The 15,000-nt window shown below is 38.5% G+C and overlaps 1 protein-coding gene across 1 annotated transcript in view; it reads left to right on the top strand.

Moving 5' to 3' along the window:
* The window catches only part of LOC115209661 (cytochrome P450 27C1), a 113,995-nt gene that overhangs the window by 70,533 nt on the left and 28,462 nt on the right, over positions 1–15,000 (top strand). Inside the window, exons 2-4 of the mRNA XM_029778129.2 lie at positions 8,925–9,115; positions 12,728–12,918; positions 13,034–13,234. Coding sequence (XP_029633989.1) covers positions 8,925–9,115; positions 12,728–12,918; positions 13,034–13,234 — 583 coding nt within the window. The remainder of the gene's footprint in view (positions 1–8,924; positions 9,116–12,727; positions 12,919–13,033; positions 13,235–15,000) is intronic.

The following is a 15,000-nucleotide window of genomic DNA, read 5'->3' as shown; positions in this document are numbered from 1 at the left end:
AGGGTTGTATTTATTTATTTCGACAGAGCAGTCCACAAGAGGTACAAGTACTACAGTGCTATCGTCTCACGATTGATAAAATAAAGTATCAGTCAATTACAGGGGTCGGGCAAATCGACTTGTCCCCTCTTCTCAAAATTACTGGCTTTGGACATCGTAACGGACCGGCGTCTCGTTCAGTGATGACGGTCACTTATCAACCATGGAAACTAAGTAACCGATCTTACGCGTCCTGGGGCTCAAGAAAAATAAATAAATAAATCATACACTGCTATCACCTTACTGACAGTTACCAAAATGGTGAAGAATGTAAAAGAATGTAGCAGACAAAATCAGGAATTTTGTGAAATTTTTTTCGTGGCTGAAACGAATATGTGGGTGGTCCGAGGTAACGACCGAGATATCTACTGGAATCTAGATTTTATGGAAGTGAAACTACTTTCGCCTAAAAGGTCAAATTCAATGTGTTTAAGCCATTGTCGTATCCATGTTACGGGGCCGCTCTGTGTTATGACCATGTCTTAACCACACCATAGAACCCTGTCTGTTGAGCTGTAAGTAGGTACATGCGGTTATGTGGACTTCATTTTGAATTTGAAGTGTTTCGGGTAAAGGTTATTTATTTTCCATTGCAATGGATGGAAATTAAAATCGTTGGTTGCAGATTGTAACGGCCCAATTACCGCGAAATGTAAAATGTCGGCTTAAGTGTGTGTACGTGTTTTCATACACACAAACACGCACACACACATATACATTGGATCATCCCATAAATAATGCGGTTTTTCTATACTTTTTTTTTATTTTTCAATATAAGATAAGCAAATTCTTTTTAATCTAAAATATACTCTCCTTCATTTTCTACAATGCTCTTCCATCATTCTGGTACACTTGCAAGGCCCCTCTTCCAAAAATACTCCTCCAATACTGTTTTGACCTCGTCTACAGAATTCATATTTTTTCCGTCCAAATGATTTTGAAGACTGTGGAATAAGTGATAATCAGATGGAGCATCTGGGTGGGGGGGGGGCATCGTTTCCCATTCAAACTGCTCCAACCTTTGGAATGTCAACCTCGCTGTATGTGATCGAACATTATCCAAATAGAACACCTTGAAACGAAAGATGGTCGTTTTTCCTCTAGCGCTGACTTAAGCCGCTCAAACTGTTCACAGTGGCTCTCCTTTGTTATCGTTTGGTTTGGGTTTGAAAGTTCAAAGTGGACTACGCCTTTCATATCCCACCAAACGGATAACAACATCTTACATGGGCGAAGACCGTCTATAGTCTGGGGTGCTGGTGTTTCTCCTTTCCCAACCCACTGTCTTCGGCGCTTGACCCTTTTATAGAGACCCGTTTCTCGTCACCAGTCACTATTCGGTCCAAAAAAAGGTTCATTCGTGAGATGTGACAGTAAAGAGCACTCACTCTCTGCGCGCGTTTAGACTCGGAAGGTTTGTGAGCAACCCTTCCGAGTCTAATCTAACTTGCTGACTTTTCCGATGGTAAACAGGTGTCGATGAATGATCTCCAAATCCAAGCTTCTCTGCTAGTTCCTCAACAGTTACGACGGGATTTTGTTCCACCAGAGTTTGCAGGACGTCCTCGTCGACCTCTACAAATCTTTCAGGACGAGGATCATCTTCTAGGCTGTAGCTTCCGGTTCGGAATTTCTGGAACCACAGTTGACATTATGCTTATTGTCCGATCCCCATATACTGCATTAATATTTCTTGCACGTTGTTGCCTTTATTGAACTCATAAAGCAAAAATGCTGAATATGTTCCTTTGTCACTTCCATTATAACTTTGAAAAAAATCGAACTGTTAAAATCGAACTGCACTCTTCAAAACTTGCACTAAGAATAAGGACAAGGTAAAATTACTCCCTGCTTTCATAGCAAGTTGATGCAGGTAGTTTATCCCGTCCCCCTCCAACTTTTAGTTTATGCGGTTGGAAAAACCGCATTATTTATGGGATGACCCAATATATAACTGTGAGTACATTGCATCTTATAGCAGAAATAGCTGTAAGCTAATGAAGTGCATGACTTAATTTCTTGTTCCTATGGCATTTAAATTTTTTTTTACTGCTCTGTACTCGACCGACGCTTTGTTCTAAAGCATACGTATACTAAGCTATAACACCTGGTTATTAACAACACTATGCGTAAACGAAACAGTGCGTGTGTGTGTGTGGTGTGTGTGTGTGTGTGCTACAGCTACTTTGTCGTGAATTCGAATGATGGTTAAAAGCAAGCGTCACTGTCATAGACAAACATATACATACATATACGACGAGCTTCTTTCAGTTTCCGTCTACCAAATCCACTCACCAAGGCATTAGTCGGTCCAAGGGTATAGTAGAAGACACTTGACCAAGGTGCCACGCAGTAGGACTGAACCCGTAACCATGTGGCTGGTAAGCAAACTACTTACCATACAGTCACTCCTGTGTCTATCACAGCCACTCGTGCAAAATAAATATAGATACATGTATACATACATACATACAGATAGATACATACATACATACATACATACATACATACAGATACATACATACATAGAGGATCTTTTCGCTTTGACCGGCAGTTTTTCTAGCGGTGTCATGTGAAATTGTCACCCATAATTATGACCCTAGTATCGATCTATTGCATTTCAATCTGTTTTAGGGTTAGGGTTAGAGTTAGGGTTAGGGGTGGGGGAGGGGTATCTTTTTTTTCTTCAGAAATGTAAATAAACCCAATCTGTTTCTTAAACTAGGGACAATTCCCTATATCACCGCCAGAAAATGTTTACGGAGAGAATGATTTCGCCTCAATTGACGTCATTGATTGGTTGAAATTACAGAAATTAAAGAAAATATCTTACAAACTACAGAATGTTCTCAAGAAAGCCAAGAGAAAAAAATGTTTTATAAACACATTCTACCAGTATACGAAGTTTAAAAGTGTTTAGTTACATGGAAATTATTTTAAAAAACTGCCGGACAAAGCGAAAAGATCCTGGATAGATAGATAGATAGATAGATAGATAGATAGATAGATAGATAGATAGATAGATAGATAGATAGATAGATAGATAGACAGACAGATAGATAAAATGTTGTTTGTTAGGCAAAGTACTTTGGTCGTTATTCACGACCTTCTCATTGACTTGCCCTTTCTCCGCAAGGTCTCTTCCGAGTTTCTGAAACAAACAAATAACTGATTAATTGCTTAACCAACACATTAAACAAACGATCGATTAGTTAGTTATTCAGTAAGATATTTAACCAACTGACTAACAATAAAGATGTGATATTAAACCAGTGCGTGTGTTATTATCGTCATCACGTAATGACCCTCCCAAAACACAAGGTAGAATAGGTTCATTAAGTAAATAATAATAATAATAATAATAATAATAATAATAATAATAATAATAGATAAATAATCTGTTCAAAGCTGTAAAAGATAACCTCGTGATAACCCAGCCGACCAATATTTATGGCCTAAAATAGAGTGAGGAATAACGACCTGCCACTGCGAGTGAAAACTAGAAATAGATGTTCTAGTAACTGTCACAACACACACACATACGCACGCATACACACACACACACACACACACCACACACACACATCTGTCCGAACTAACATTAAGATATATTTGGCCGTTAATTAATCAACTTCCCAGTGAAACTTCTTTGCCACTTCTATATTGATAAGACCAAGAAAGTTCGTTTTTTTTTTATTTTTATTCTTATATGTATGTTCTCTTGCCTTTTTTTTTGTTGTTGTTGTTGTCTTACTCCTTTATATTTTTATTTTTATTTTTTTTATTTTTCAACAAACCGCGTGACTTAATTACGATATACGGGCCTCTGAAATTATAGGTGAACTCACTAACGAAGCAGCGACTAAAATGCTTTCGACCAGCTCTTGTTACTCCACAAACTGCTACGACGACTGCTAAATGACTAATTAGCGAAAGGGTCTTCTCGGTAAGGCCCCACACACACACACACACTCTCTCTCTCTCTCTCTCTCTCTCTCTCTCTCTCTCTCTCTCTCTAACTCCCTCTCTACCCCCTGCTCTCACTGAATCATCATCATCATCACCATCATCATCAAATGTCTTCAAATAATAGCAAATTGCTCATCAAAGAAACTGTCCTCACTTAAGTGCTTGCAGGATTTGCACTTAAAAATTAGTGACTTCAGTGAAAATACAGGGTATTCAAAAATACTCTCCGCAGTGAATTTCTTTCATCCTGACTCTCCAACAGTCAAACATGTGTAGACGAGTCAACTTATATACTGAAAATGAAGGATGACACTTTCAACACCTCTTATGAAGTTTTTTGAAGTCTTGTAAAGTTTAATATATTCTTTTGTAGTCCTATACCCTCGCATGTTTAATTTGCAATAAAAAGCTTATTGCGGAGAGACTATGGTGTGTAAAGACCCTGGCTTGTTAAAAGGAGACCCCCATTCAATATTTAGCTTTTGGGGATCCAGGCCATCTTAAATATTTAAGTACACCTATTAAATATAGGTACGACTGTGTGGTTAAGCCATGTGACACCGAGTTCAGTTCCACTCTGTGGTATTGTTAGCAAGTGTCTTCTACTAAAGCCCCGGGGCAACCAATACCTTGTAAGTGAATTTGGTGTGTGTGTATATATACATATACATAAATACATGCATGTGTGTGTGTTTAATCGTATGTGTTTGTCCCCCACCACCGCTTGACAACCGAAGTTGGTTTGTTTACGACCCCATACCTTCGCTATAGAGACCGTTAGAATCCCCATAACTACAGAGACCGTTAAAATCCGACTTAAAATATAAATATATACCCGAGTCAATCTGTTCGACCCTTTGAAGGTGTTTCTACAGCATGGCCATAGTCCAACGACTTGAACGAGTAAAAGATAAAAGATTTTTTATATTGTCTTTTATGGTAAAGCAGCAAACTGGCAGAAACGTTAGGACGCCGGGCGAAATGCTTATCGATATTTCGTCTGTCTTTACGTTCTGAGCTCTAATTCCGCCGATGTCAACTTTACCTTTCGGGGTCGATAAATTAAGTACCAGTTGCGTACTGAGGGTGGTGTAATCAACTGGCACCCTCCCCAAAAAGTTCGGGCCTTGTGCCTAGTGTAGAAAAGAATATTGTCTTTTATTGTGAAGGCGGCGAACTGACAAACTGTTAACGCGTCGGACACAATGCTTAGCAGTATTTTGTTTGTCTTTACGTTCCGAGTTCAAATTCGCTGAGTTGACTTTGCTTTTCATCTTTTCAGGGTCCATAAGATAAGTATCAGCTGAGTACAGGGGTCGATGGAATCGACTTTACCCCTGATATTGCTGGCCTTGTACCGAATTTTGAAAACAAAATTTTCTTGCATTGTTGGGTTTTTTTGGTTTGTTTTTCACGTGACTATTTTGTTCCAGTGGTGTGTTTTTATATATCGTTATATTTAAAAAGTGACACACCAAAAATTCATAATTACAGGTTCTGATTAAGGCAGCAGGTCATCGTACATAACTAAACTACAAGGACATAACATTTCGGCCGATTCACTACTTTATTATCAGAATCGTTGGTGCATCGGACAAAGCGCTTAGCAGGAGAGTTATAATAATTAAAACATAGAAGCATATACATGCATAATATATAAAGTAGTAGTATATGGTTGGTTATGGACGGTCTGAAAGTTACCATAGGTTTCAGGTATATCATAGCACCTGACAATGTGTGTGTTTGTGTGTACACAGAGAATTTTCATATAACTATGTTTGATTGCAAGTAGCAGTATGAAAAAAGGTTCTTTTGTCCAAACAGACGAAGTCAATCTTATGTTCAGTGCTGCAAGATGGTATTCCGTTCATTTAAGCTGTTTATGCCCAAATAATCATGGAGCTTCTTTATTTCGTTGTTGTAATTTGCTAACTCAATTTGTTTTCATGACGGTCAGTTGAGATTATTTCCCTTTTGGTTATACCATAGTATTTCTCAGCAGAACATGATAAGCCTTATCTTGTACCAATTATAAAGCACGCGCGAGTTGTTATTGTTGTGATTCATTTTAAGACGTCGTTCTAAGCCATCTTTTTTCCAATGCGTTTCATTCCCCGCTTAGAAGTGAAGAAACTTGAGCAGAACATTTAAAGGGCTATAATCAGGTGTACTACGGTATTTTCAGTGAGATACGAAACCTGGTAAAAAACAGGGCGACTTACTGAAATCGTTCGCCTATACCTAGGCGTAGCTGTGTGGTAAGAAGCTTGCTTCCCAACTACATGGTTCCGGGTTCATTTCCACTGCGTGGTACCTTGGGCAAACGTCTTCTACTGTAGCCTCGAGCCGACCAAAACCTTGTGAGTGAATTTCGTAGATGGAAATTGAAAGACGCCCGACATATATATATGGATGTGTGTGTGTATATGCTTGTGTGTCTGTGTCTGTCCCCCACCCCAACTATTGCTTGACAATATTTATGTTATATTTGGTGTATTTATGTTCCTGTAATTTAGCGTTTCGGCAAAATAGACCGATAGAATAAGTCTCGGGGGTTGATATCTTCGACTAAAGGCGGTGCTCCAGCATGGCCGCAGTCAAATGACTGAAACAAGTAAAAGAAGAAAAAATATATACAAAGAAGGAAATAAAATGAAAAAGATTTGTTTTACGAGACCTATATATATATATTCATATATATATAAATTAATAAATAAAACATATGCATATATATATACATATATGTACGCACCTACCTCAACATGTATATATATATGCATATATGGGTACAGGACACAAAAAAAAACGTCGAACACAATGAGAAACGAAAACATAAGCACAAAACCAAGGAACTGGACATTTTTCTTAAACGATGAAAAAATAGAGTACAGGACAAATAACACAAGGAAAATTCTCCTTCTTCAATCGCCATGGTTTCATCTACTATGCGTTTCGAAGGTCTATATATATATATATAATATATATATATATATAATATATATATATATATATATATATATATATATATATATATATATATATATATATATATATATATATATATATATATATATATATATATATATATATATATTATATATATATATTATATATATATATATATATATATATATAATAAATATTAGGAATAAATCCAAACTTACAGGAAAAATCAGATTTAGGATTGAATCCAATTTTATAGTAAAATATTATATTATATTAAATTAGAGACAAAACCACTATTAGGCAAATCATACAATGAGAAACTTAAGCCAATACATAAGATTATTTAATTTATATTATTTAAATATATAACAAAATTATAAAAAAAATATAATTAATATAACACTACGATCGTTTCATGGCTGTTAATTTCTTTAAATTTTCGAGTTATAGTCATTCATCAGGTGGTTAAAATATTTATCTTGGCGAGGTTTAAACAATGAACTCATATATAAAGCAAAGAAGAATCTGGAGAAGATAACTAATCGGCAAACATCAGTTTGATCTATTTATTAATTACAATCATTTGGATAAATAAACAAATAAATAAGAATAAAAGAGAGAAGAGAATTTTACTCTTACAGCTGTTTCTACTTTGTGTGGAGGCGCAATGGCCCAGTGGTTAGGGCAGCGGACTCGCGGTCATAGGATCGCGGTTTCGATTCCCAGACCGGGCGTTGTGAGTGTTTATTGAGCGAAAACACTTAAAAAGCTCCACGAGGCTCCGGCAGGGGATGGTGGTGATCCCTGCTGTACTCTTTCACCACAACTTTCCCTCACTCTTACTTCCTGTTTCTGTTGTACCTGTATTTCAAAGAACCGGCCTTGTCACTCTCTGTGTCACGCTGAAACTCCCCGAGAACTACGTTAAGGGTACACGTGTCTGTGGAGTGCTCAGCCACTTACACGTTAATTTCACGAGCAGGCTGTTCCGTTGATTCGAATCAACCGGAACCCTCGTCGTCGTAACCGACGGAGTGCTTCCAAAAGAACTTTGGGAGTCCAGCATGAACAGAAGTTGGAAAATAAACTGAGCCCCAGAGCTTCATTAGAGAGTCCATAGTGGTAAGAATCAAACAACTTGATGAAGCTTTAGGGCTCAATTTTATAATTAAAAACATAATTATAATCATGGGTCAGCTAATTGCCTCGCCACGCAGCATCGAATTAGCAGACCCCTGATTATAATTATGTTTATAATTATAGAATATTTGTATTGTTTTATCTTAGAAGGTTATTTTAACGTACCGAACTATTTGGTAAAAATATTAATTAATTAATTGATTAATTAATTAATTAATTAATTAATTTTACCCTTTTATTATTATTTAAATTATATATATATATATATGTGTGTGTGTGTGTGTGTGTGTTGTGTGTGTGTGTGTGTGTATGTGGAGGCGCAATGGCCCAGTGGTTAGGGCAGCGGACACGCGGTTTCGATTCCCAGACCAGGCGATGTGAGTGTTTATTGAACGAAAACACCTAAGGCTCCGGCAGGGGGTGGTGGCGATCCCTGCCGTACTCTTTCGCCACAACTTTCTCTCACTGTTTCTTGTTGGCCTGCTTGCTTAGCCAGCGGGATGGCGTCATTTGAAGGCTAAAACAATGCGAAGCGCATTGTGACCAGCGATTTGTAGCAACATCTGATAGCCTGGTCGGTCACGGTGATATACATACATATATGTATGTATGTATGTATGTATGTATGTATGTATGTATGTATGTATGTATGTATATGTTCCCACCATGTATATGAACGGTACAACCTGTTTGCTATTGAAGCGTGGGTCACCTTATAGAATGAGGGATCGAATTATAGCCATACACTGTTTTCTTTAGTCACTCGACTCAAGTCAAGTTCACTTATTTATATTTTTCTTTTTCTTCTTCTTTTTTTTTTTTGTCAAAAGTTAAAATTCCACGAAAAATACGGCCGGATGTTCAGGTTAAACTTTGGCCCGCATATCAACGTAGGCCTCGCAGACCCAGACTTAGTGGAAGAATTCATGCGAAACGAGGGAAAACATCCGAATCGGCCACCGTATCAGAGCTGGGTGCTTTATAAAGAATTAAGAAAGAAAGAAACGGGTTTAATGACGGCGTAAGTAAGAATTATTATTATTATTAGCAGTATTATTATTATTATTATTATTATTATTATTATTATCATCATCATCATCATCATCGTCATTATCATTATTATTATGATTAAGGTAGCGAGCTGGCAGAATCGTTAGCACGCCGGGCGAAATGCTTAGCGGCATTTCGTCTGCCGCTAACGTTCTGAGTTCAAATTCCGCCGAGCTCCACTTTACCTTTCATCCTTTCGGGGTCGATTAATTTAGTACCAATGAAACACTAGGGTCGATGTAATCGACTTATCCCCTCTTCCAAAATGGCTGCCCTTGAGGCAAAATTTGAAATTATCATTATTATTATTATTATTATTATTATGATTTTATTATTATTATTATTATAATGGTAATTTTCTATTACGTGTGTGTGTGTGCATCCCAAATATTCTACTGTTGAGTAGCGCTGATGATCTGAGATTTAATCGGATCACTGATTTCTCTGAATGAAATATATATATATATATATATATATATATATTATATATATATATATAATAGTATATATATAATCAATAAAAAAATCAACAAGAAACAGAAAAACACAGCAACGCGAGGACGTGGAACAAATATAGTATTATTGGACGCTCAGGAAAGAAGGAAATATATATATATATATATACACGTGTGTGTATAAATATATATGTATATATATATATATACACACACGTGTGTGTATAAATATATTTTTGTACCTTAGTGTTATCATGAATAAATGGAAATAAAATTTCAACGAACGAAGTTTTCTTTTTTGTTTTTTGTTTTTGTTTTTTTTCCCTTCCTTGAGTTCTGGACTGTTAGGCATCGATGCCGTAAAGCTATCGACACACCGCTATTAATTTCTTCCCAAAGGGTGTGTCTATATACAATTCTCAACAAATTTCTCTTCAGCTGGATATAATCAACACTTGTTTATTAATTAAACTGTTTTTTCTCGGGAGTTGCCTTTCCACCAACCCTCACACACACACACAGTGTTCTAAACAAGTCTGGCAGAGGTTCTTAAATTTAATTTGGATCTATTTTCAATGCTGGATTACCGAAAATCTAGAAGCTAATATGAGATACGAGCTGGAGAATTCTTTCTCCTTTTAGTGGAATAACAACACCTGTCAGCGTTGCAGGTCCCCCAAAACTGAGTAAATTAAAAGGGCAAATTTGGACATCTTGTCTTCTTAGATTCACGACCATCCTACGATAGACGCCATCCAGGTTGTGTTGCTAAAAAAATTATTTTATACCTACTTAGTTTCAAGTTCCTTCCACTGCTTGTAGCTTCATGTCGACCAAAACCTTGTCGGTTCTATTCGGCAGACGTTCCTGTACTTGGATCGTAGACCAAATCTTTTCGGTTTGATATGCTACTTCTAATATTTATTTCTTTATTGCTCACAGGGGGCTAAACATAGCGGGGACAAACAAGGACAGACAAAGGGTTTAAGTCGGTTACATCGACCCCAATGCGTAACCGGTACTTAATTTATCGATCCCGAAAGAATGAAAGGCAATGTCGACCTCGGCGGAATTTGAACTCAGAACGTAACGGCAGCCGAAATACCGCTAAGCATTTCGCCCGACGTGCTAACGATTCTGCCAGCTCGCCGTCGTTTGCTACTTCTAATATTTTTAAACAGTTCTACACCCATGTTACTTTTCATGCCAATTACTAAAGTCACAACTGTTTTTGTTTTGTTTTGTTTTGTTTTTTTGTTTTTTTTGAGAAATCACTAATAAAAAAAAGTTACAAACGTTCGATGATTAAATAATTTTTGTAATTTTAACCAATCAAATCCTTCCACTTTCAACGCACCATTTTGACCTTATCGAATGCGCTTTTTTTTATTTTGGAGTACTCTTTACTATTTTACTCTTTTACTTGTTTCAGTCATTTGACTGCGGCCATGCTGGAGCACCGCCTTTAGTCGAGCAAATCGACCCTGGGACTTATTCTTTGTAAACTCAGTACTTATTCTATCAGTCTCTTTTGCCGAACCGCTAAGTTACGGGGACGTAAACACACCAGCATCGGTTGTCAAGCAATGCTAGAGGGACAAACACAGACACACAAACATATACACACACATACATATACATATATACGACAGGCTTCTTTCAGTTTCCGTCTACCAAATCCACTCACAAGGCTTTGGTCGGCCCGAGGCTATAGCAGAAGACACTTGCCCAAGATGCCACGCAGTGGGACTGAACCCGGAACCATGTGGTTGGTTAGCAAGCTACTTACCACACAGCCACTCCTGTGGAGTCATAACTTTTGGTGGGGGGGGGAGTAATTAATAAAAATATTACACATGTCATTCCCTGACCCTCCTTCTCTACCCATCCACACATTCTTTTCCCTTGTTTCTTCTTACCTAATATCCTTTGCGTCTCTCTTCTCACTTCATCATCATTATTTTAGTTCTCTTTCCACCTTCACCCTAGTCACTTCCCAGCTTCTCTTTTACGAGTAGAGATCAGTTGTGTCCTGGGCTTTTCTCTCATATCTTAGCCTCCCACCTCGTAGCCTTTCTCTCTACCGTGGCCCCACTCAGTCAGAAGCGGGTTGGCTTAGTTCTGCGAGTTGCATGATCATACCATTAGTGTTGATACCACGATAAGAGCACTCAATACATACTGTTAAGTGGGTAACGTTAGTTAGGAAGGGGGGCACACGGCCATAGAAATGTTGCCCAAACAAACATCGGAGCACAATGCAAATCTTCGCACCCGTAGGATCCCGTCAATCTGTCCTGACTATAGGAGATGGGCGTTCAGTGATGAGGAGGATTACAAGGAAAGAAAATGAAACAAAAAAACAAAACGCAGGAGTGGCTGTGTGGTAAGAAGCTCGCTTCCCAACCACATGACTCCACTGCGTGGCACCTTGGGCAAGTGTCTTCTACTATAGCCCCGGGCTGACCAAAGCCTTGTGAGTGGATTTGGTAGACGGAAACTATCTATCTATCTATATCTGTCCTGTTTTTCATTTTATTTCATTTGATACATATATAGATAGATAGATAGATAGATAGATATAGATAGATATAGATAGATAGATAGATAGATAGATAGATAGATAGATAGATAGATAGATAGATAGATAGATAGATAGATAGATAGATAGATGTGTGTTTGTGTTTCTCCCCCCGCCATCGTTTGACAATCGATGTTGGTGTGTTTACGTCCCTGTAACTTAGCGGTTCGGTAAAGACGACCGATAGAACAAGTACTATTTTACGAAGAATAAGGCTATGCTCCAGCATGGCCGCAATCAAATGACTGAAAGAAGTAAAAGAATAAATTACCTGTTCCAATAAATCCTGGACCACCTGGCTGGGAAGTAAACTTCACTGACCACACAGCCACGCCTGCCCCTCTTACATTTTAGATTATAATTGTTGTTTGGTTTGTTAACTTCCGTTCATGTTTAACAGCATGTATTGAGAGTGAGAAAGATTCATTTTTTTGTATTAAGTTTAAACTCTGAAAACACTTCCGTTTCCGTTAAAGGAATTCTACAACAGAATTCTATCTTCGAAACACTTCTTCAATATCTCAAGTATATATATTTGTTTTGACAGAGCAGATCACAAGTGGTACAAATACCGCAGTGCTATCGCCCCACGATTGATGCGGCCTCAAGCAGTCACATGTTATACAGACCAGTTAAATAGCGTAGCGTTAGATTTGTTAACAAGAATACGTAAAATCCGAAAAGAAGACAATACAGTCGACTTGTTACAAAACGAACTTTACAAATGGGCCACAGAATGTAAGTAGTTCAAATCTGAATTTTATATTTAACTCGACTTAAAATACTGATTTTCTCAATCCAATTCCGAATTTTCAAGCTTTTTAAAACTGGTTTCTGATTCTTTATCATTCAGCTGTCGGTTATGTTCTCTTCGGTTCGCGACTGGGCTGTTTAGCAGATACAATGCCACAGAACATCCAAGATCTCATCGATGCGGTCGGAGTAATGTTCGTTACCGGACACCAAATGGCAATCGGTGCCAGTATACACCAATTCCTTAATACTAAAATTTGGCAGAAGCACGTATCATCATCTGACATAATCTATGGTCTAGGTAAGTCAAACTTACATATTCGTACATTCATCATCATCCTATCTTCATTCACTTCATCATTTTAACGTCCTCTTTCCCATGCTTGCATGGATTAGACGAAATTCGTTGAGGCAGATTTTCTACGTCAACCCTCACCTGTTTCCAAATAAGATAAATATTCCTCTGGTCCTTCGAACACGAATAGCAGAATAGCTGGGCAGGATTTTCCCTCAAGATCACAAACGAACGACACCGTATGTATGACGGTGACATTTGTTTACTATTAACGCGCAACGTCACGACAAAGCGACATAAACACACTCATGCATATACAATTTCCGTCGACCAAATCCATTCGTAAAAAATACCTTGGTCGACCAAGATACTTGCTCAATGTATCAAGCGGGGTGGGGGTGAAACTCAAACCACAGTGGAAGCGAACTTCTTAACTACACAGCCGTGCACGCACACATCTCTCTCTTCCACTCCCACCCCCACATCATCTCCCTGTCTTTTGGTCTATTTACAGGTTTATTTATTCTGCTGTTCACCTCCCTCCCTTCCCTCTACTCCCATTTATCACCTCCTCTTTCTTCAACTTCTATTTCTTTCATCTTCGCCACTTTGCATTCGGATATTTACCCTCAACAACACCTTCGGCTCTTGTTTTCATTCAACTACAATCACCCCTACCCCCTCCTTCTCCCCTCTCCCACTTTCCTCTTACTCTCTCTAATAAACCCATCCTCCCACCCTTCCTCATTCTATCTCCATATTTTCCCTTATACTCACCATCTCCTATCTTGACTACATACTCTGACATCTTGGTCTCCACCAACTTTGCCGCCTTCCCAGCTACTCTCATCCACCCGTATATAATGCAGGGTAACCATGTATTTCATCTATAGCAAAGCACCCTTGCCCCCCCCTCTCTCTCTCTCTCATACTTTAACCTCTCAACATCTCCCTTTCCACCACAACCCCAATCAGTTGAGGGACGTCTATCTTCTCTTTCTTTGACTTGCAAAGTACTTGGCAACTTCACTAGTGTCGGTGCCACACAAAAAGTACGCAATCCATTCTATAAAGTGGTTGGCATTAGTTAAAGCATCCAGCCATAGAAACCATATCAGAACGGACGAGCTTGATGCAGACCTCTGGCTCACTAGAGCGTGTCGAATCGTCCAACCCATGCCAGCATGGAAAGCAGATGATGGTGTTGACAATATGTTCCTTCGTTCTTTTACTTGTCTCAGTCATTTGGCTGCGGCCATGCTGGAGCATCGCCTTTTCGTCAAAGTAATCGACCCCAGGACTTATTCTTTGTAAGCCTAGTCTTTATTCTATCGGTGTCTTTTGCCGAACCGCTAAGTTACGGATATGTAAACACACCAACATCGGTTGTCAAGCGATGGTGGGAGGACAAACACAGACACCCAGACATACGCACACACACACATATATATATATATACGACGGGCTTCTTTCAGTTTCCGTCTACCAAATCTACTCACAAGTCTTTGGTCGCCTCGAGGCTATAGTAGAAGACACTTGCCCAAAGTGTCATGCAATAGGACTGAACCCGGAACCATGTGGTTGCGAAGCAAGCTACTTACCACACAGCCACTCCTGCGCCCGTGTGTACAAGTTTCTTTAAGCATGTGTGGTAGATAGATAAATATCTTTTATCTTTTACTTGTTCCAGTCATTGGACTACGGCCATGCTGGGGCACCGACTTCAAGAATTTAGTCGAACAAAACGACCCCAGTGCAAGTTTTTAAATCTG

Source organism: Octopus sinensis, linkage group LG3, assembly GCF_006345805.1.
Source record: "Octopus sinensis linkage group LG3, ASM634580v1, whole genome shotgun sequence".
Lineage (NCBI taxonomy): Eukaryota > Metazoa > Mollusca > Cephalopoda > Octopoda > Octopodidae > Octopus > Octopus sinensis.
Note: the sequence above shows the minus strand (reverse complement) of the source record. Positions and strands in the feature narration are given on the sequence as shown.